This window comes from Agelaius phoeniceus, chromosome Z (genome assembly GCF_051311805.1).
Source record: "Agelaius phoeniceus isolate bAgePho1 chromosome Z, bAgePho1.hap1, whole genome shotgun sequence".
Classification (NCBI taxonomy): Eukaryota; Metazoa; Chordata; class Aves; order Passeriformes; family Icteridae; genus Agelaius; species Agelaius phoeniceus.
In genome coordinates this window covers 42,072,848-42,095,517 of record NC_135303.1, presented here as the reverse complement: position 1 = coordinate 42,095,517, position 22,670 = coordinate 42,072,848, and the positions used below count along the sequence as shown (strand labels likewise).

The following is a 22,670-nucleotide window of genomic DNA, read 5'->3' as shown; positions in this document are numbered from 1 at the left end:
CCTGGGGCTATAAAGAAATCTTTTGGGTCTGATTCAAACCATGAGAAAGTAGATGCTGGCAAATTTACCAGTTACTGCACTTTCTCTTTCAGCTTGCAAGTAATAGAAGTTCTGGTATCAAAAAATTTATATCTGTGTTATTTAAAAGTTGTATTTCATTTTTCATTTTCCAAGATGGACACTTATATAAACTGCTTAAGGAAAAAAATTACTGTGATTGTATTGCAGAGTTAACAACAAGAGACAAGAATCCAAGATAGGATTTACATTTTGGTTAAGGAGTAATGGGAGAAGACAACAGTCGGGAATTTCAGTTCCTCATACATTCTCAAGCAGACTTGGTCAAAAAACAAGAAGCCAAATTATGGCCACTAAAAGCAAGCCTTTTCCCCAGAATGCTTATCAAATATTTAAGTATCAAGGACAAAATCAAGAGTTACACATGGGGACTTCACATCTAGCCTTTGGAGAATAATTTGCTGAAACCTGCAATTCAGTCTAAACTGAGTCAGATTTTTCTCCCCATAAAAGCATCTACACTCAGAGACTGGCAATTGCATAATCTACTGGGTGGCAGACAATTAAATCATTGCCAGACTGGCTGAAAATTTTAGTTCAGAAAGAGGTGTTGCACTCCCTCCCTTAGACTACTATCTGTTTACCATCAATCCTGAATTTTGCATGCAAGAATAAGAGGGTCTAAATTAGTGTTGTGCAACATGGAGAAGAGCAACCAAAGGAGAATGAAAGAAAAGTAATCAACAAGACAGTTGAGAAACAGGAAGCTGAAAGCAGACCATCTTTTTAAGCTGCTATTTACATTTTTTAAATCTTTGTGCAAAGGATATGAACTTCAATCCTAGGACTAGAAAAGAGTACAGCATTGTAAAACATAAAGGAGTTCTCAGCTATAAGGCTCCAAGTCTCTCATCACTGAAGCCTCTCATTCCTGTCTCAAATAACATAATAGTCATCAACTACTGCATTGGTTTAGAGTTGTAGAATAAATTTCCATCCTACTGAAAATAAGAATTTCTGCCCTGCTCAGGAAAATCTTTAGGTGCTGCTGACCTTCACTTCTTGCTGAAGATGTGCATTAATCCTCTTAAAATACTTTTGATATGAAAAGCTTTTGTTTAGATGTCCATGTATGCTAAAGGAAAAAACCCCAGAAAATTAGATGCTATTAGCTGCACAATTTTAAGACCAAAAAAACCCCCACAGAAATAGTCAAGAACACAGGAAAATTTAAGAGTACAGTCATAATTACATTTATTAAAAGACATGCTACAACAACTAGAGTTAAGAAATTAGTTAGGCATAGATATCATGTAATTAGAAACCACACTAAGCTAAAAAACCAGAATATATTACAGCACAAACAAAATCATATTCACCATGCACTACACAGTCACAAAATAGGTTTCTTTAATACATCTTATATCTCTTCAGTTTTAAGTCATCTCCACAGATACAAAATACTTTTCATGCAATGCCACAAGATGCTTTACAAATGAAAGCTTTTGCTTATTAAAATATACAGACAGTATTTTTATATAAAACCATTTTTCATTTCCATTTGTTTCCCCAAACACTCTTTTTCCAGATTAAAAAAAACAAAGAAAACAAAACAAAACCAAAACAAAACATGATGTTACAAATATTTACAGTATTTTCTTGTGTTAGATGAACATTTTTAAAAACTGAAATGGAATTTTTATGAACATATCATGTGAAATGAGGAAATGACAGCAATTCTTAGAGATGTTTACTGTGTCTTGAGTACAGTACTAAAAGCAATATATTAACTTTTTGCATTCTCTCACACCAATTGGTTCCCATTACTATTTTCATTTTCCACTGTTTCTACCACCAGTAACAGTCTCAAATAGAGGCCACTTTGCATCGAGTCTTCCCATCAGAAAGGAATGTGAGAGAAAACAGGTTTTCATATCTCAGTAAAACCAGAACACTCTTTGGTCAGAGAATGAAGTGACATTCTGATGCAATAATCTGCTTGGTTAGCAACTTTCGTCTTGTGCTGCTGTAGTTCTGTGGTGAACTTCTGCAGAAAGTGGGTAACATATTCAAAAGAATTGGAAAGTGCTTGAAATCAAGTTTATGTGTGGTAGCTTCCCACTCATAAATAAAGCACAGTTTCCAAGAACTGAAAAACTGCTTACAATGATGACATTAATCTGCTAAAGTAAAAGCTTTCTTCATTTATCAAGGACCTTCAATTATGTAAGCATTTAATTTCTTTGGGACTACTCCAAGCACAACATGTCATTATTATCTGAAGTAGGAAATAATGTCAGTTATGCTTGGATTCCTACATATTGCAGTAAAAAAACCACAAAAAACCAAAAAAACAACCAAACAAAACACCCTGTAATGGGAAAGACAGTAGAATAATTAAATCTGTATTGAAACAGCTGTAGTTCTCTTCTTGTATAGTCAGTAGACAATATTAATTTTTCACAATATAAATACAGATTTTCCAGAGGGGAAAAATGTATTTATTATACTTAAGACACCTACAGATATGAAAAACCCTACATATAAAACTACTGAAGGCACAAAAACTTTGGTCCAATTTTGTTCCTATATCACATCCCCCATCAATAAAACCCTGAAGTTAAATACTTCAGAAATGTTATATTCTAACTGTTAGGATTTGCTTTGAAAAGAGCAGGCAAAGAATCTTGTACATAGCAAACCAAACTTCAGAAAGAAGATAAAGTTAATGTAAAGAGAAAATTCTGTGCAATCTGACTAGTATCGTTTCAACACAACAGTAACAAGACTAAATCTAGTAGTTGTGCTCTGGCTAACAACATGTCAGGGCCAAAGGTTAAGGCAAACAATGCTTTTTGTAGGCAGCTGACCTCTCATTTGAAAAACAGAAATATAAGCTAACAGCATAAAATGGCAAGTAGTAGATCTACATCTCTTATAAAAAACCCCAACTTTCCTACTGACATGAATCAGAGGAGGGCAAGATAATTGATCAGACACACTTCACTGGCACTACTATCCACAAGGACTAATAGATTTATTGGCACACAAACACAGGTTTGCTGCCTGTAATCAGAAAAATGTCAAAAACAGGCAAGTTTCCACAGGTATGTGGAATATCTTCTGAATAAAAAGGACCTCAATTTATCAGCACACAAATCCAGTGCAACTTACAGGACCAGCAGACAAGGCAACTGAGTCAAATTATAAGTCAAAGTTTCAAAAGTTCATTCTGATGTTTTAAGAGTTCTGCAGAAATTAAAAGAAACAAAAGTTTTACCATTATATAACAAATCAAGGATCATTTGAAAAGGCACTTAGCTGCTCCTGGGTTGTTAAAAAGGCCTTATTACACTTTTAACCAAGCGTGCATCCATCAAAAAAAATGGACTAGGAGGTAACTCAGAGTTGATTCAAGGACATGACATATACAGAGGCATAACCATACAGTCACAGAATCATAGAATATACAGAAGTGGACGGGACCCACAAGGATCATCAAGTTCAACTCCTGGCCCTGCATAAGACAGCCCCAAATAATCCCACCAAGTGCCCAAATTCCAACTTAAACTGTACACAGTACCAGATATTTCACAAACAGAAATTAATAACATATGTTAAAGAAATTATATCTTTAACAGTTTAAGGCCACAGTATAGAGAAGATGAAGCCAGAATCCTCTTCAGAGTTATGCAGGTAACAGGGAAAAAGGCAAAAGACATAGAATGTAGTATGTTTAAAGCCTTACATATTAAGGAAGCAAATTCACATTGAGGACCGCCAAATGGAACCGTGAAGAACAGAGAATTTGTTCCATTTGATTTTTTTTTTAAATTAACATGGACAATTCTTTGAGGAACTGCTTAAAGTTATCTATAATCTGACTGAAAGGTGGGACTAAGGCCTTTGGAGGCCCCATTCCATCCACATCACCATGAGACTCTGTAGAATATCATTCTTTCCCAAATCTTACTCTTTTCACAGATATCAAGGGCTTTAGAGAATCAAGAACTGAGATGCAACTGTGCTTCTGCACATGGCATTAATGAATCAAGCACAAAGTATAAAAAGTATTCCTTCTGCCATGCTTCTTCACTAACAATGCATTGTAATAACTAAGGTGTTATGTTTATGCTTTCAATTTTCCAAGGTGGAACACTAAAAGGGAAAAAGTAGCCTTAACTAGTGCCTTCACGCTACTAAGCAAATGTTAAGGTGTACTGTCGAGTTCCAAAGCTTATCGCATATCTTGTAAAAGCGGATCTCCCTAAGAAGAAGCACCTTTCAGATACACACAAATCTAAAAGTATGTTGGCAAGAATAATTTGGTTGCAAAAACAGAACAGTAAAGGTGAATCAAGATACACAATACTTTTATCACAAAATCAGAAAGAAAACATAATAAATACCAACACTCAAATTTTTTCTAAGTTAAAAATTTTTAAGATTCCACAGGCAGTCTTTTATCAATGCTCACAGTCAAAGGAAAGGTGTTTGAAAGGGCCAGTCAAATCTGGTGAACCAACAAATGCTTCTGGGGCTGTATCCCAGCTGGGGGTTTGGCTGCATTCACCATGGGACTTGCTTTCAGAAACTGGGTCTACTCAGAGCTGACGGGGTCCATCTGTTAGAAGAGGGAAAGAGCATCTTCTGCCACAGGCTTGCCAGGCTAGTGAGAAGGGCTTTAAATGAAAGATGCCAGGGGGAAGGGATGTTCAGTCCATCCCTGTGGGAAGGTGGATTGTAGGAGAATAGATATAGTGCTGAAGGCAATCTCACACCTGAGGAGCTGCAGCCGTACTAATTACCAAAGAGTAGGAACAGTCTGCCCTTAACAGGGCACAGCTATGTCCAGTAAGGATGGGTGTTATAAAAGAATGGGTTAGCTAGTTGAGAGGAGAGCTGGTGTTTGTTGGCTGTGCTGTGAGGAGTGGTAAGGATAAGGTGGTTGTGCAAGGGACAGGGAGGAGTTAGCCAGCCATGCAGAAAGAAAAGGAGTCAGTGTTGTGAGAAGCTGCCTGTGGGAACTCACAGAGAAGGTATGAAAGTTTTACAGTAAGATGATAAACTGATGGTGACAGTCAGTTTCCATCCACCACCAACTGGTGCCAAGCACTGACACCAACACTTGGTGGCCCATATGGGGATGGGTCCCGACACATCCCACTCCTATTAACTTGGTGTCCATGACAGCAACAGATGCCCAGAGCCTGTAGAGGGATCACAGGTCAGCAGAAAAGCACCAGAAGAACAATACAAAGGAATTCCAGCTACTCCAGCTAGTAAGTCAGCTTCATTAGGGTCTCAACTCCAAAGCATCTGTGCAAGAGGACATAAGAAGGGGAAAAAACAAGCAGAGTAAGACATGTGGACATGCCTACGACCTCATTGGTATGTCATGGATGCACAGTGGGATGGCTCCAAAGAGTAGACTGCTGGAATGCAAGGATATAGGCTCTTCAGGAAAGACTGGAAGGGTAGGCAAGGAGTTGGTGTTGCCCTCTATGTCAATGACCAGCTGGAGATCACCGAGCCTCACCTGGGGATGGAAGAGGAGCTGACTTGAGAGTTAATGGGTCAGGATTAAAGGCAGGCAAGGGAAGGTGGCTCTATAGTGGGTGTCTGCTACAGATTGTCTGACCAGGGACACAGAGAAAATGAGGCCCCTTACAGAGAAGAGTAGCCTTACATACACAAATCTTGTTCCTTATGGAGAACTTCAACCACCCTAATATCTGTCAACACAGCAGCACATAAATGATCCAGAAGGTTCCTAGAATGCATTGATGATACCTTCCTTCTTCAATTGATGGAGGAGCCAAGGAGAGGAGGTGCTATGCTGGACCTTTTTTTCCCCAACAAGGAGGGGCTGGTGGAAAATGTGAAGCTTGAGGGCAGACTTGACTGCAAAGACCACAAAATGGAGTTTGAGATCCTTAGGAAAGCAAGGAAGGTGTACAGAAAGCTCACTACCCTGGCCTTCAGGAGAGCAGCCTTTGCCCTCCTCAGGATCTGCCTCATACAGTATCATGGGATAAAGCACTGGAGGGAAGAGGGACCCAACAAAGCTGATTGTTATTAAAGGATCACCTTTAATTAAAGGATCATCTTCTCCAAGCTCAGGAGTGATTATCCCAACAAAGAGGAAATTGGGCAAAAATGTCAGAATGGCGTTAGATGAACAAGGAACTACTGGATAAACTCAAAACACAAAAAGAAAGGCTACAGAGGGTGGAAGTAACGTGTAGCCTGGAAGGAAAAGAGGTTTTCTGAGCAGCTTAAGTCTATGAAACTGTGAGAGCTAATGCTTTTCTTGCAAAGGGGAAATATAGCCTACATTTGCAAAAAGGGAAATAAGAAAGACCCAGGGAACTATAAGGCTGGAAGTCCCACCTTGCTTCCCAGTAAGATTATGAAGTAGATGGTTTCACTAAAGCCAAATCATTCCTGACAGATTTAATGGTCTACAACAGAGTTAAAGCAATGGTAGATAAGAAAAGAGCAACTGATGTTAACTCCCAGGACTTGTGCAAAGCATGACACTGTCTCACAAAACTTCCTTGTTTCTAGACTGGAGACATGGATTTGATGAGTATACCTCTAGCTGGAAAAGGAAATGGCTAGATGGCCACATTCAAAGAGTTATGGTCAACAGCTTGATGTCCAAGTGGAGACCAATAATGAGCAGTGTTCTGTAAGGATAATCAGGTACCAGAGCTGTTAAACAGCTTTGTGGGTGACATGGACAGTGGAATCAACTGCACCCTCTGCAAGTTTGCTGACAACATCAAGCTATATGGTGCAGTCAGCACCCCTGGAAAGAAAGGATAGCATCCAGAAGGATCTGGACAGACTGAGCAGTGAGACTGTGAGAACTTCATGGACATCAACCCACACCATTCTGTGATTCTGTGAAATCCAAAAGATAACATCCCTTAGGGGATTATTTTTTCTAAGCCAGTTGAACTTTCCAGTACATAGTACATTCTGCATATTTATATAGTTGTGTTGTACAGCACTTAATATAGCTACATCTGTACAGTCAGATTGGCTGCTACTGTTGAGGAACAGGTTTCACTGAGGTAGCTCGGGGTGCAGCTGCAGTGGGAGCTGCAGGCTGAGCTCAGGCTGGGGCAGCCCAGGCAAGGAGGCCCTGAAGAGCCCACCCTGGGCACACGAGGGCCCAGGGAGCTGTGGCCCAGCCAGGGGGCCGGACACTGGGACATGGCAGGAGCCAACGGTCCCAGACCTTCCCGTGCTTGGTGAAGGGATAAAAGCCCAGGGGCTCCTTTGTTCTGGGTCCCTCCCCAGAGACACCAGCCCGAGCTGTTTGTTTGTAATTGTGCTGTGATGAAATGATTTTAATGGTTGGGATGCCTGAGCCTGCTATGGGAAACCTGGGGTCAGCCCAGTAAGGAAACCTGTTCTGACTGTGGGAATGTGGGAGCTGGGAAGAGCCCCAGGTCCAGCTCAGGTGGTGCAGGAGTGACTGCCAGAGTGGCTCCCAGATGGTCAGGCAGGGAAGTTCCCTTAATACTACACCTGTAATCAATTTACATAGATCAAGGTAGTATCTGGCAAGCTACTATAAGGCTGATTTTGCAAAAATAATTCAGGGAGAAAATTTGAGAAAGCTCACTACAGAATACTCAGATCATGGTAGAAACATACTTTTTCTTCTAGAAAGATAAAGTCATACAATTCAGATGAACAAAAACAATTATGAGTGACAAAACATTACAGGAGAAAAATTCTGCAATAGTTAGAAGTAAATAAATGCCATGTTTGAAAGAAATAGGTCTTTAAAATGTGGTAAGTAAAATTAAATGAATTTTCAATTAATTTATGTGAAAGAAAATACTAGGGGAAAAAAGCTCTTAAAATTAAATTTAGCTTTTTAAAATATGATCAGTCATTAGTATTCATCTGTACACTCATGGCAAAACCTAACTGCATCTCAGCTCATTCCCCAAAGAGGAATCAAGATTCAGTATCTAACATTTTTTCATACTTAGAAAGAGAAGAATGATAGTACTCTATTACTTTAAGTTTAATACTGTAAAGTATTAAAAATAAAAGAAATGCAGAAACCTGAAAAAATATTCTGATACAGCCAGTGTGTCTCAAAAAGTCAGATGAAGTCCAGAAAACTAACTGGATTTGCTGTTTGGCCCTCCTATATAAGTTTATTTGGTTTTTTAGTATATTTTTTCTGGGTGTGAAATTTTTATCAGTGAAGAACTACCATCAGAGAAGTGCAACTAGGTAAATTTAAAGAATCCCTATGTGATTTCACAACAAGTGAAACCTCAGTCTTGTCTACATCCAATCTCCATAAGAAAGCACAAGAAACTAGAATTCAAAATATTAATTAATGAAAAAATATATCTTGAATTATTGTGGAAAACATTTACAAGACACAGAGGAGAATTTTCACAAAGCCCACAATATTTTTGCAAGACACTTCAGGTAACACTCTAATCTATTCATACACATATAGTAAGGCACAAAGTAAGAAATTAGGTAAATACACAGTAATTTAAGTATTAGACTATAGAGTGGTAAAAAACCTCGAGATCTAATTTTTCTGCCCTGAAAGATGACCTTAGCAAAAATAACTTCTTAAAAACTTGAGAAACCATCACAGACCTGAATATTTTCCACAAGATTGCAAACATTTAATTATTTAGAGAAATGTAAAAAAAATTATTTTAAATCAAGACCATTTTCTTTTTTTATTTTCTCCAAGGTACTGTTACACATCCCTTCATAGTAGAAATAGGATATCAAACTTCCAACCCACAGTCAAGTCAAACTAATTTTCCAATACCACACCTTGAAGAAACTTGTCAAATACTTTTATTCCACAGAGAGAAGGCACTGCCTTTTCTCTAATAATTTAATCTATAAGAACAGCACAGACTTTTTATTTTTATAAACAAGTTATTGTTAAAGATTCACCAAAGTATGAACACACACTTTGGTAACATAAATACTATTTAGAGGATACTCACAGTTACTGTTTGCTTTTCTTCAAGAAACCCAAGCACTATTTCACATTCAAATTAGTGTTTAATCTGCACAGAGTAGGTTTACTTTTTCTTTAAACATACTCATTTGGTACACTGTAAAAGCACTCAAAATTGTTTTGTAAGGCTGATTTCAAACAAAAGCTGAAAGGATGGTCTCAAAACATAAAATTTTAAGTAGGAAATTTGATGATAAATATTGTTGCTAAAATGATTTCACAGAAGATCTTTCTATGGATGACATAATTGCAGCTAGAATCAGAAAAAAATAATCACTTAATTCTTTGTGTATGAATGAGGTTTTTCTTTTAAGAGACAGAGTTGGTCAGAGCTGTCTCAGTCTCTATTTGAAGATTTTACTAAAACCATTTTGCAGCCTTAAAGGGAAAATTCACAGAAAATTCAGATTGAAGATTTTGAGAAGGAAACTCTGAGATGTTGGTTTTCTCCAAAGTCATGATTGTGAAACTCAATGAGAGCGTGAACTGCTTCTTCCACAGAGCCCAGCTGGATAAGAGCCATTTTGCAATCTTTCCTGAAGAACAATAAAAACTATTATTAATCCTAACCAAATTTTCAATAGTCAACACAGAAAAGTGGCCTAAGTGGGGTTTTTTTTCTCAGCTATATTACACACAGTTCTACAGCAAAAGAATCAGAGCTATTTATGCATCTGCCAAAATGAAAAGAGAAAAAAACTACATAAATTTTGTGAATCTATGGCTTAAAGTCATGTCATTCTTTCATTACACCGGATATCAAAAAGCTGGGTCAAAATAAGGCTTGAAGACCCCTAAGAAATATTTGCATTGTCCATATATATGGGATTATTCTAGCAAGCATGATCATGCTAAAATAATACTGCCAACTAACCTTAATTAATGTAGATACATTGTCATCACTGTCATTTTTATATGGCATTTTACACAAAGCTTGTGTTTGTTCAAGAAGTGAGCATTTACTTTCCTTGAACTTGTTTTACTTTGAACACACATGGAGTTTGTCAAAAGGCTGCCTATCTTCAGTTTAGTTATGCTAACCCAGTATTCCATTTAAAATTTTAAGACAAAGTATCATAAAAATTGTGATAGATGTACCACTTTTGACTATAGCAATATGTACATAGAATTTTGCCTGTAGTTGTGTACACATATAAAGTCACAAAAAAGCAATTAGATATTTTCTAGGATGGAAGCTTGCTTAGCAATTTTGCAAGAGAACTTACTGGAAAAATTTGAAGCCTTTCACAGTAGATCCTTTACTTGTAAAAAGGTTCTTCAAATCATCAACAGTAACAGAAGGCCTAATTGAAAACAACAAAAAACAAACAAAACAAAAACAAACTCCCCTCAACTTGTAGAAGAGCACAGAGTTCTGAAATAACATCAAGATCTCAATTTTGGCTTCTAAACTACTTTGTGCTGTTTAAATTTATCTCCATCAACTCAAACACTTCAGCTCAAAACACCTGCATTTACTCTATATTTTAGTATCACATTGTGCTACAAAAATATTTTAGACACTATTGTTTTTCATCCAATCCTGTTTTTCTGTCAGTAAAATTCAGATTGCATAAAAATCTCCTAAAAATCTTAAGGAACACATTTCATCTTGCAATTTGTGCAAGTGCACGTCACATATGTTCAATTTTGAAATATTTTCATTTTACTCAAAAAGCTGTTTTCAAAGTGTCTTATAATGTATTTTCTTACTGTGGCAAAATTTGATAGTTTCCTTTTTTCCTCCCTGCACAGCTGCCAAACAAGAGAAGCCTGTAAAACCTATGTTTGGCTGTTACTCCACACACTACTGATAATATTCTAGACATAAAAAAGATTATTTCAGTCTTAAAGAGTACACTAAATGCTTTTAACTTTCTCACAACTTGCCCTCCATGTAAGATATCTGAATTTGGTAGAAACTGTTCTTTAAAAAGTTAGAATTATTGTCCTAGGTTGACTATATGATGCTTTTATCCCCAATTTTCTTGTTCTCTTTATGCTGAATAATAAGTTTTGCACCTTTAAGACTTGTTCCAGAGAGTGAAGGGGGGAGAGAAGAAGCGTGCAGTTTGTTTTCAGACACTGCACTCACTCCTCCACATTCCTGCTCCTAGACTGTGTTGTCTGCAGATGGACAGACAGTGGGACAGAGCTCTCCTTTGCTTTTAGTTAGTTTAGCTAGCTGAGGCAAAGAAGTTCCGTGGACTGTGGGTTTTTCCTTTTCTTTGGAGCTGTTTAAACCTTCTCTGGACTGAACACCCAGCAGAGCACCGGCAGCTGACACCTGGGGCCCACTGGGCCGGGCCTGGGCCGCGGCATTTCCAGCACCCGAGGGACTGACCAGAGACTGAGTGAGCTGAACTGCAACCTGGGGAGGGGACTTTCTCAGTTTGCCATCTCTTTTGGAGCAGCAAGGGGTTTTATTCTTTAATATTGTTTAGGTTTTACTGTTTAATAAACAGGTTTTTTCCACTTTTCTCCAAGGAGGTAGTTTCTCCCAGACTGGTCGGGGGGAGGGGCCAATTGAATCTGCTTTCCTAGAGGAGCCCCTTTTGGGGTTCTCTCCCAAATTTGCCCTGAACCAGGACAAACATTAAACACTGTATCTATATTAAATAACAATGTCCATGATGAATTTGATGTCGTGTACATTACCTCAAAAACCATGTCTTTAACCTTTGTGAAAATTTGTGACACATGATTTAATGTCAAAAACCAAAAGTACATAAAATATATGAAAAAAAATATAAAGTGATCAAAACTCAAAGAAGATAATTCCTTCAGTTATCCTGTTTGCTAATGATAAAAATGGGACAGTTAAAGGATTCACTTATTGTTAATAACATACCAAAACGACCCACAGCAGAATGAATTGTAAAAGGCCAAGGAAAGAAAACCAAACCTTATGTTAGACTTTTTAACTTCACAACACCACCTAAAAAATATCTTTCCAAGAAGATGACACATGCAGATACTCACGGGATGTTGGACAGATGCAAGGTTGCAGATGGTGGAAAGATATTTTGGAAATTCTTAGAGCAGGGATTCTTAAAGCGATGTAAAGGGCTATTGCTATAGTCCTTTGTCAGACCTTTGTCCTCTTGTCCCTCACGAGGAAGTTGAATTGTCTGATATTTTGAAAGAGTAGTATGCATGACCCTTCCATAAAGCCTCTGTCCATTCAAGTAGTTGATAGCTAACCAGTGGAAATGTAATTTGAACAGGAATTAATGGAGGGGAAGAAAAGACAATTCTTTGAATACTGTTTTCTACTTGGTGTCAGATTTCACATTCTAAATTTAAACTGCAACTTCCACATCTACCAGGTGGGCTATGTCACAACATTACATTTTTAAAAAGTATAAGGGTATAATAGAATCTCCAGTTCAAACACCAAAAAAATGCAAACAGCATTTCAATACAGATAAGTTGATCATTCTTAAATAGGTAGATATAAGATAAATTACAAGAAAACAATACAATGTATTATTAAAGTAAATGACAGGAGAGTTGTATGTTTTAGTTCTATTATTTACTATATTGAGAGTCATAGGACTATTTTTTTTAAAACCACTAAGAGTATTATCAAAGTTTGCATGTAGTAATGCAGCACAATGATGAATTTTATTTGTTTATGCTTGTCACTGACAGATGAAAAATTCCTCCTTTATATTAAATTCATATTAGCTTGAAGCATAATTGTGCCTTAAAAATCAATACCTAATTGAGCTTGGGTTGCATCTGCCATCTGAACTAAAGCAATTCCTCTTTTCTTAAACATGATTTTCACGCGATGCACGTCACCATACACACCTGTGGAAATCCAGAAAGGAAATTTTTTTCAGAGCACTACTAACTAAAGCACAAGGTCGAGTCTGTTTCTTTTGACTAACATTGGTGTTACAAAGAATAATACCTCATTAAACAGGTTGGTTAAAATATTAGTATAAGGAGAGTTTTAAAGTTTATTATATTCTGGGGCTCGTAAGTGGAGGGAAATTCCCCAGATCCCAGTCACACTACTGCATGTTTATGTCCAGTTTGTAAATAGTGCAATAGTTGTCAAAGTTCTCTTAACTGAGGCATATTAAAATATTACTCTACCCAACACTGTCCCCTGCAACTAATGTATGAGCCAATTCTGTACAGCATTTCCTCTGATGCAACCTCTGTTTTTACATCTTACTTTGCTTTCCCATTTTCTGTAGTTACAAATTGGACCACACACCAAAATTTTTCTTACACTAACTGTTAAGCCATTTTGGTATCTGTGGCTTTTATGTAATGACTCAGCTTACTGCCATTTTAAAACCAGTTCATTTCCTGGATGTGCACAGAGCAATGGAGTTTGAATTAAGCGGCATGGGTCAGATAAAAAAAAAAGAACCCCTAGCCCTGTGGTTTGTCAAGGTATAGTTGACATATCTTACCAAAGAGGATGAAAAGTCCATAAGGTGTGATGGCCTGTTTAAATGATAAAATGAGTACATTATTTCTAAAGCCATGCAAATGAAGACATCTATTCTGTAAGTGCATAGTAAACAAAAAGAATGGAAGAGATGCTGCATACTAATACATAAACCTGTCTCTCCAAAAGCTATTCCTTGAAATAATCACAGTGTATGGCACTCTTGTTAATACACATTTGCTATGCACATGTAGAATATGTAAACAAGCAAACACTTCAGCTCATGCATTTTCATCACTCAAGACTCATTCTATCATATTGCAGAAGCTATTAATTTTTTAAGTAGCTTCATTATTTGACCTTAGCCTTCCTAAGCTCCCTGCTCATTCGATGAAAAGAATGAAAGACATTGGTTAAATTACAAATAAAGCATTAAAGAACTCTTTGTATTTTGTAAACAAGAGACAATACCAACAAAACTAAACCCAGTTGCTTCAAAATGTGTTTGCTTTGTCTTCAATTTTTTCCCCATTCCACTACATGGCCATGACATTCTAAATGGAGACACAGAGAATTTAACTGTTTATGTATTAAGCATATAGAAAGTGGTATTTAAATTGTATTCAATTAGAAGCTGCAAATAGAAAGGTAAATATTGAAAGAAATTTCTCTTCAGTGATTCTCAATACAAATCTTGTATGCCAAGTACTAAAGAAGACAATTTACCATCTAATGCAGCCAAAATTTTTCAGTTGAGGCAAAGGTTTTGCCATTAATGAGTTCTAAAAATACCTGCATATCAAAAGCACTACTCGCACTCTCTAGCCCTATTCCTTCTCAATTCAACTTCTTGAATGTGTACCAAACATACCTAAATTATTAAAAAAAGAAGATATTGCAGCCTAAGCGCAAGGCCATACTGTTTATCTTCAGCATTTAGTGGTAGAGAACAATTGCTATCAATGTAAAATCTAAATTCATCAAGAGGTTTTTCTTCTGGCCCAAATATTTAAATTCATATAGAATTTATTCTTCTGACTCAAATATTTAAATTCAGGATGGAGATTTCGGTTTTTAAATAGAAATTTCTTATTCAAATGAGACTGAAATATTTCTACTTAAAAAAAAGGAGGGGGAGGAGAATGGAAGACAAAACCAGATAATTTAAAAGTCATGAAGGAATGTTAAAATGCACACTGAAATTCTGCAACAGGAGAGAAATATGAACTGAAATAAGGTCAACCAGATTTTCTATACAAATAAAAAGGAGTGACGGGGTCAGACAACCAATACTGAAGAGCAAGTGCTACAGAACTGCCAAGAAATATATTTCCAACAATTAATACTGTAGTACATTCTTATTTTTATCCTTTTAAGAAGTTGGGCATTACTTAATACATTGATATCGTATCATGCATTACAGCACTAAGTTCTACATTAATTCTTAGCTATGATTCGTACTAAGTTAAGCACCAATGTCCTAAAAAGAGCTCTGACCTATGCTTCATAAATGCTTATTTTTAAGAGGCATTCTCCTTTTAGATTCAGAAAATAAATAGTCAGCTGCAGAAAGCACATCTGCAGCCATCATCAGAAACTCACTGATATATTGTAAAATTAAAGAAAAAAGTGACTTGTCTTACAGCCCTATGTACATCTGGGTTTTGGATGCTTAGTGTGAATTTGGCTGTTAGTATGAAAACAGAAACACAGCAATTACTTAAAACAAACTGGTGAATAGATTTTTAAACCTCAGAATTTCAAGGGAAGTTCAATTTTGCTGACAGCTCCTAACAGTTTTACAGTTAAGGAAATGTATGGAGTGTGTGCAACAAGAATTTTACATTGCTGCAACAGGACTGCTTATCAATAGTGAAAAAGAATCATGTTTTAAATCAGGCCCTGGTAAAGCTTGTTTAATTTATTTTAAGATGATGTATAATGCTTTTAATTAAGAACAGATTAGTGTTCGAATAACATGAGGAAGATTATAGACCAGCCTATGTCATTTCCACTACAAAAATAACTTTCCAAGTTGTCCTTGGTAATTTTACTGCCACCATATGAAAAAATCATCTGTGTGGTACCATGAAAAGTGAACATGGGTATTTATTAACTTTTAAAAATAAATGTAGAGTGATGTCAATAACATAATGTACCCATGTTCTTTTTCTTCAATCTCAAAAAAGTTGCAAAACTAGAAAGATCCTACACATATTTAGAAAAACATCTGGCATGCTTTTATTTCCTTTTCTGTTTCCTCCTTTCCATTTAATTCCTTGTTTTTTAACCAATGTAAGGAAAAATCCTTTGCCTTCTTTACAGATAAAAAAGCACACAGAGAAGTCATATTAACTGAGATATCAAGAAATTATCACATCTTCAAACATTTCTTACAGTTGACCATAGACTTCTCTCTAATTACTAGCTACACTGCTAACATAGGGTTTCTAAAGTAAACTGTGTTAGGAAGCTTTTCACTGATGATGGGAGTTTTTAAACCTCACCAATATTGCTAGCTACCTAAAACAAGTTTAGATGTGTCCTGTTTTTTATATTATCAGCATAGAGAATTTTTCTTATTCCTTCAGCTAATGTCAGTTTTCAAGGATTCTGGCAGTTGGTACAAGGTGACACATCAGTTCCACCAATCAAACTTACTTCAGGGTTGAGGTTGCTGACTAGTAAAACGGAGGTTGCTGGAATACCAGGAATAGTCATGTGTCCAGGTGCTGCGGATGTGGTGACTGTGAAAGGACCAAGTGCTCCAGGAACAGGCAGAACAGAAGGACCTGGAAAGGTATAAATAGCATCACTTGACATCTCAAAGTGGGTAAGGAAGAATACACAAGCAGGTTGTATTTGGCAAAAACATCAATATCCAATTTAAAAATTATTTTAAGGAATTTAGTTATTACTAGTATCTGACCAATAAAGCAAGAAGCAGCTCCCTTTCATAGAAAAAAGAAACATTCAGCTATACAAATAGACCCAAACAAAAGATTGCATAAATTGCAGCCCAAAAAAGAAAAAAAATAATTCAGCACCCAAGTTTATCCTGTGCTAGAAAGGGAAAGATCACAGTCTAAAAACTCTTGATAGCCAGAAAAGCAGAGACTTCCCTCATTTTGCATTGAATGTCATAGCAGTTTTATGATTCTGAGAAAAAAAATAAATGCTTAATTTCTTCTCTTGCAGTGAATTTTTATCATGGCATTAGATTCTTTGCCTAATGAATGATAAACTACATCAGGATATGATTTTTATTACAGAAACTTATTTTATTGAGTGTATATATATGAGAAAGAGTTACAATTACTCAAATTAATACTTTGTTCTGGTTGCTGTATTTTAAAACAAATGGCTCTGAATGGATGTATTCAGATAGGCTATCCATAACTACAAACACCAAATTTTTAGAAAACAAACTTACCTGCTCCCTGAGGAAAGCCCAAGGCTGGGGCAAACCCAGGAGGCCCTGTATATGATGGAATTATGGTATTTTGGGTAGCTAGAGAGAACAGATAGATTTTTTTAAAGCAGATTTTAAAAGTTTTAGAAAACAGAAGAGATTTCAGTAATCAGAATCAGCTACCAGTATTACTATTTTGACTTTATATGTGATTCCAAATGTTTATAAAACTTTTGGGTTAAAACTCTAATTGAAATCCAAGATTCTATGTTGTACAAAGACAATTTTCAGCCATTTTTGAAAGCAAATATTCTGGTCGGCCTCAACATTCCTCTCTAAAATGAAATCTGGACAAAATATAAATTAGATAAGTTTGAATAGGAAAGCACAGCAGAGACTAGTATCCATTAAAGCCTGTGTTCAATGGTTTCTATTCACACAATGGACATGTACTCTAGAAATTTTCTGCAAGTAAATACAGTCAAAGATGTTTTGCAATGATGAGATACAACTCCTGAACACTAAGATCAGTATAAGCTAAACAATACAAAGTTCTACAACTAATCTAAGGTTCTAAATTTTACTAGCTGCTAAAATGCATAAAGCATATAAATTCTGCTTTTTAAGGAGATGCACTTTCCCAGTTTGTGTAACTTCATACATAACCACTGTTTTTTATAGTTCCCCTGGAAATCGCAAGCATTAACCAGATTTGGAATAGCAACATATGGAGAGTCCCAGCATCAAAGATAGCTCAGTGATTTCCACATTAGTATGTGGAGTCAAGTGCTACTCAGGGTACCTCACAAAGCTGTATTCTAAGCATTTAGATACAAGCTTGAGCTGTGGATTCATTCATATGTAAGGACACACCAGATTTTAATTTTTCAAATGGGGCATGTATAATTAGAAAACATTCTACAAGCTTGGTAATATGTCTGTTTTACTACTCAAACCTCCACACTACTGACCAAAATAGAGCTACTAACAAATGATTATCAATAGGGATAATACAATACCAAAAAAAGTATCTATTTTGAATTACAAAAAGAAATGTAACAGACACCACAGATCAAGTATCCATGAATACTGCATCACATTACACCTCCTCTTATCTGTAGCAAAAAAGCATCTTTCATACAAAAAACTGAACACCTTTATGACACTAAAGCAAGTAAACACATTTTTGAAATTATACTGACAAGTTCTGGCAATATAGTTATGAATCACTTATTCACAATCCAAGAATTGCAACGGAAACATTAATAAATAAATAGATCAAGAAGTTTTATTCTGCCAAATAAGACCTGCATGTTGCACCTTGATACCAAAATCAGGAATGTAAAAATTTTCAAACTGAACTAATGCAGAAAGATCTAGAATTCTTTGTTGCCTTTTTTTTTTTTTTTTAATTCATTTGTTTCATGGCTATCAGCCTAGCTTTCGAAGCAAGCCAATTCAGGTATTTCTGCTCACTGGATGCAAGAACTCTTTAAATGCAGGATATGCACAAAATCTGTTTATAGTGCAGTATCTTTTCCACAGAAAGCAGAAGAAAATTAAAGAAAGAAGAAGAAAAAGAAGTCTCAAGAACAGTTTAGTTTTGCTATTAAGATGACTTCAAGTCTACAATAAAAAACAGATATATTATTCTGACAGTTACCAGCTTTGTTTGATAATTCTACATCAAAACTACTTCCACTAGTAATAGGAAATAGTGAAGGTAGTCACATGATTTAAAACATCTTTCACTCATGTTCTGTAACTAAGCTTCACAGAACATGCCAATTACAATATGTGCATGTTGTCAATACTGACAGAAAGGCTAGGAAGCAAACTTCTCCCATTTACAGATATTTTTTACTGTTTTTTTAATAAATGTGCAGCTGCTTCACTATGAATGTACCACAGACAAATTTTTTTACAGACATCAGACTATTCCAGCACTTCTTACTCTTACAGTAAAAGAAAACAAGGCTCCTAGCAATGAGAAGCTTGGAGAGTGAGGAGGAAGATAGGGAGAAGTGTTCATGTGTTATTCTCCAAAAGCATAGTTATTTCTGCCCTACAAGCAAGTGCAGAAATAATCTACTCTAATTGTACTTTTCCCTTCCACTGACATTTCAAATAATGCAAGTCTAATTAATTAGAATATATTAAACTTGTAATAGCACATTTCTGTAATGCTGCATGGCAAATTCCACCATCCTCCTCTGCCCCACACTGTAATGACATTTGTCCATTACCTAAAGATCCAAGGCCTGAATTTAAGGGGAGCAGTAAAGACAAAAATCAAGAAAGTAGCGAGTGCAACTCACTTTCTTATTCTAATCTAAGCTAATTCAATTATTCAAAACAATCAAACAAAACCCAGTATTTGTCCTAGCTGACACAGAAAAGTAAAGAAAAATAGGGAGTTATTCTCCCACACTTTTTACTGTGATAATCAATTGGACAGCACTTAGATATCTATTCAACAGCTAAGTTAGTTCTTCATTGTGTATTATTGCTAATAGTTGTCATTAGAGAGAGAGAAAATCAGCTAAAATCACTCAAATTGTGTTGTGAGCATTTCTCCAGTTTCACTTCAAGCAGACACTGTCTTCTCTACACCAAAATGACTTCTACAATTTAAGAAAATTTCTTAAATTTATATTTTAAAATATGAGTATAGATTATATATAAATAAGTATAGCATTTTGGATTTTCTTACAGTTTTGTTTCTTGCAGCACTCAATTATCCTAAAATATAAAAAAAATAGGAGCTAATACCCTTACAACACTTATTTTCAAGCAGCTTTAGGCAGCCAGTGTCAATTTGTGATGACTTCCATCCTGATATGCAATATTTGCTACATTACCTGTACCAATTATACAATTTTACAGCATTTTAGTAGTATTTTGTAGCTTTTTTACAACACTAAAATTTGCCCACTAGTGTTCCTCATATTACTATTTCAGATACTGATTTACCAAGACTTCAACTTCATGCTTTCCATAAGAATTTTATTGGACATAGCAAACAAAAATGTATGCAAAATGTACCCCTCTATGCACCTGATAGGAAGCCAAAGCATAAATGCAACATAAAAATGATGATCTCAGTGTGTATTTAGTACTAGAAGTGAAGGTTTCTTACCAAAGGGAGTAGATAAGGATGCCTCCATGGTTCGTTGGCCATCACCAAAAGGAAGGTCAACGCGAGTGAAATCTCTACTTTTGTCATTGTTGTACTTCACTGTTAGGTTAGTTAACTTGGAGAAATCAATACGCAGAGTGCAGCAGCCAGTGTAGATACAATGGCCATCCAGAGACTGAAGAAAAATAATTACATTTTCAGAGATAAAACACATCATGGCAGCCATCACTGTACGTTTATATTATTATTGCAGCCTTTCGGGACGTGAAGGTGGTCCATAAAAAGATCAGGACAGATCTTTTATTAGGGCAGGTTGGTATAGGACAAGGGGTAATGGTTTTAAACTGGAATGGTTGATTTGGATTACCTATACGGAAGAAGTTTTTCACAATGAGCGTAACGAAACATTGGCACAGGTTGCCCTGAGAGGTGTCTGATGCCCATTGGACAGGGCTCTGAGCAACCTGATCTAGTTGAAGGTGACCCTGCTCACTCCAGGGGATTGGACTGGATGACCTTTAAAGGTTGCTTCCAATCCAAACCACTCCACCATTATAAAGTTTTCACTTTGCAATTGAATCAAAACAGTAATTCACCTTCTGCTATTAAGCCCTCTTTTTAAACACCAAGTATACAATTATGCTGAGACTATGCTTACCTAAACTACTAGTGTAGTCTACTAGTTAGTATTATATCACCTTGTATCATCTGGACAAAACACAGCTTTAAGCATGACTTGACTTCTTATGTCTCTAATATTACTTCTCTCCCATTCAACACACAATATCAGATGGTAATAGGAACACTAATTTGGAAATTTTAACTGCATGAACTGACCCTTACATGAAGGACTCTAATGCAGGATCTGAAGCACAAGTACCATAAGGAGTGCTGGAGGGAGCTGGGGTTGTCTGCTCTGAGGAAATGAGGCTCAGGAGAGACCTTACTGCTCTCTACAATTGCCTGGAAGGAAGCTGTAGCAAGGTAGGAGTCAGTCTCTTCTCCCATGTGACATGACAAGTGAAACAAGTGACATGACAAGAGAAAATGGGCTCAAGTTCTGCAAGGGGAGTTTAGACTGGATATTATGAAAAATTTCTTCATCAAAAGGGCTATCAGGCATTAAAACAGACAAGTGGTGGAGTCACCATCCCTGGTGGGTGATGGAGGTACTTAAAAGATGTACAGATGTTGTGCTTCAGGACATGGTTTAGAATTGAACTTGGCAGCATTAGGTTTATCATTGGACTCAATGACCTTAGGGTCTTTTCCAATATAAGTCCTAATCCTAGGCATGACTTAAAGTGAAACAACAGAGTGGACAGATCCTGTGCCCAAGAACACCCAGAAGTGGTGCATAATTGTTGTAGGTGATGCCCTGCCAACACAGAGGCACCCATCTGCTGACCTGATCATTGGTCTAAAAAGGTTACCAGTCTGCCTCTCTGGGACTTGAATCACAGGTGTTGTGAAAGAATTGCTAAAGCTCTTCTACACACATCTGACTATTAATTACCTCCTGCTTCCTTTATATGAGAACTAAAGATGACTTGGATGAAGGGGCAGAGGCCTCCTCAGCAATTTCACTGACAACACAAAGCTGGCAGCAGTGGCCGATAGCCCAGAGGGCTGTGCAGCCCTTCAGAAGGACCTCAGAGCCTGGAGAGATGGGCACAGAGGAACCTTCTGAAATTCAGCAAAGGCAAATGCAAAGCATAGATTAGGGCCTGATCTGCTGGAAAGCAGGTTTACAAAGAATGTGTATCTTTGTGCACCACCACAAGATGCCTGTAAGCTAGCAATCTGTCCTTGTGGCCAAGAAGGCCAAAGGCATCCTGGGATGCATTACAAAGAGCACTTCCAGCAGGTCAAAGGAGGTGATCCTGCCCCTCTACTCAGCACTGGTGAGGCCACATTTGGACTGCTGTGTTCAACTGTGGGCTCCTCAGCCCAAAAGAGACATGGAGCTCTTGGAATGGGTTCAGTGTAGACTTACAAAGATGATTAAGCAATTGGAGCGTCTCTTTCACAAATAAAAGTAAAAGGGAGCTGGGCCTGTTCAGCCTCAAGATGACAGAGTTTTTATTATCAATGATTTTCATTTTGACAGACTCATGCATGTCCTGGAGTATATGCTATAGATTTGTTTGCAGTTGATGATAAGAGTGCTGTCCTCTTAAATAAAAAGAGACATCAAAGTTATTCATGTGCAACAAAAGTGTTAGAATGGTGAGATATCACAAAGTTAACAGTCAAAATATTCCTAATGCTTCCCCTGTCCCTTAGCAAGGAAAACCCCCCAACAAACAAACAAAATCAAGCTGAATACATTATACTTACCATTTTGGCATAATATGCATTCATTGCATCAGCATATTGGAGCAGAGCTTGAAATTGATTGTTCTTATGGAACATGACAATCTTCAAGACAAAGCCAAATTTAGAGAAAATCTGTTAGGGAAAAAAAATGGGCTATAAGAAGCAGCAAGTAATTCATGCACACTAAAAGCTAGCATTTAATATTCCAAATAAATTTCTGAAAAATATTTCTGTTGTGAGAGCTGAACAAAAATTGTGTGAACTCAGAATTTTGTTTCAGGTAAAAAAAATAATTAAAGAAAGACTACAAAAGAAAGGAAAGATGGATAAAATGTTTTTAAAG

General features: G+C 36.6%; 1 protein-coding gene across 2 annotated transcripts in view; it reads right to left on the bottom strand.

Moving 5' to 3' along the window:
• Nucleotides 1-1,247: 1,247 nt before the first annotated feature.
• Nucleotides 1,248-22,670, bottom strand: part of PTBP3 (polypyrimidine tract binding protein 3) — a 46,713-nt gene continuing 25,290 nt past the window's right edge. For both annotated transcript variants that reach the window (XM_054652062.2, XM_077171348.1), the window contains exons 7-15: nt 22,349-22,459; nt 20,009-20,183; nt 16,891-16,968; nt 16,119-16,249; nt 13,480-13,513; nt 12,770-12,862; nt 12,029-12,245; nt 10,273-10,350; nt 1,248-9,582 (exon numbers count right to left, since the gene is read on the bottom strand). In XM_054652062.2, coding sequence (XP_054508037.1) covers nt 9,450-9,582; nt 10,273-10,350; nt 12,029-12,245; nt 12,770-12,862; nt 13,480-13,513; nt 16,119-16,249; nt 16,891-16,968; nt 20,009-20,183; nt 22,349-22,459 — 1,050 coding nt within the window. In that variant the 3' untranslated portion in view covers nt 1,248-9,449. The remainder of the gene's footprint in view (nt 9,583-10,272; nt 10,351-12,028; nt 12,246-12,769; nt 12,863-13,479; nt 13,514-16,118; nt 16,250-16,890; nt 16,969-20,008; nt 20,184-22,348; nt 22,460-22,670) is intronic.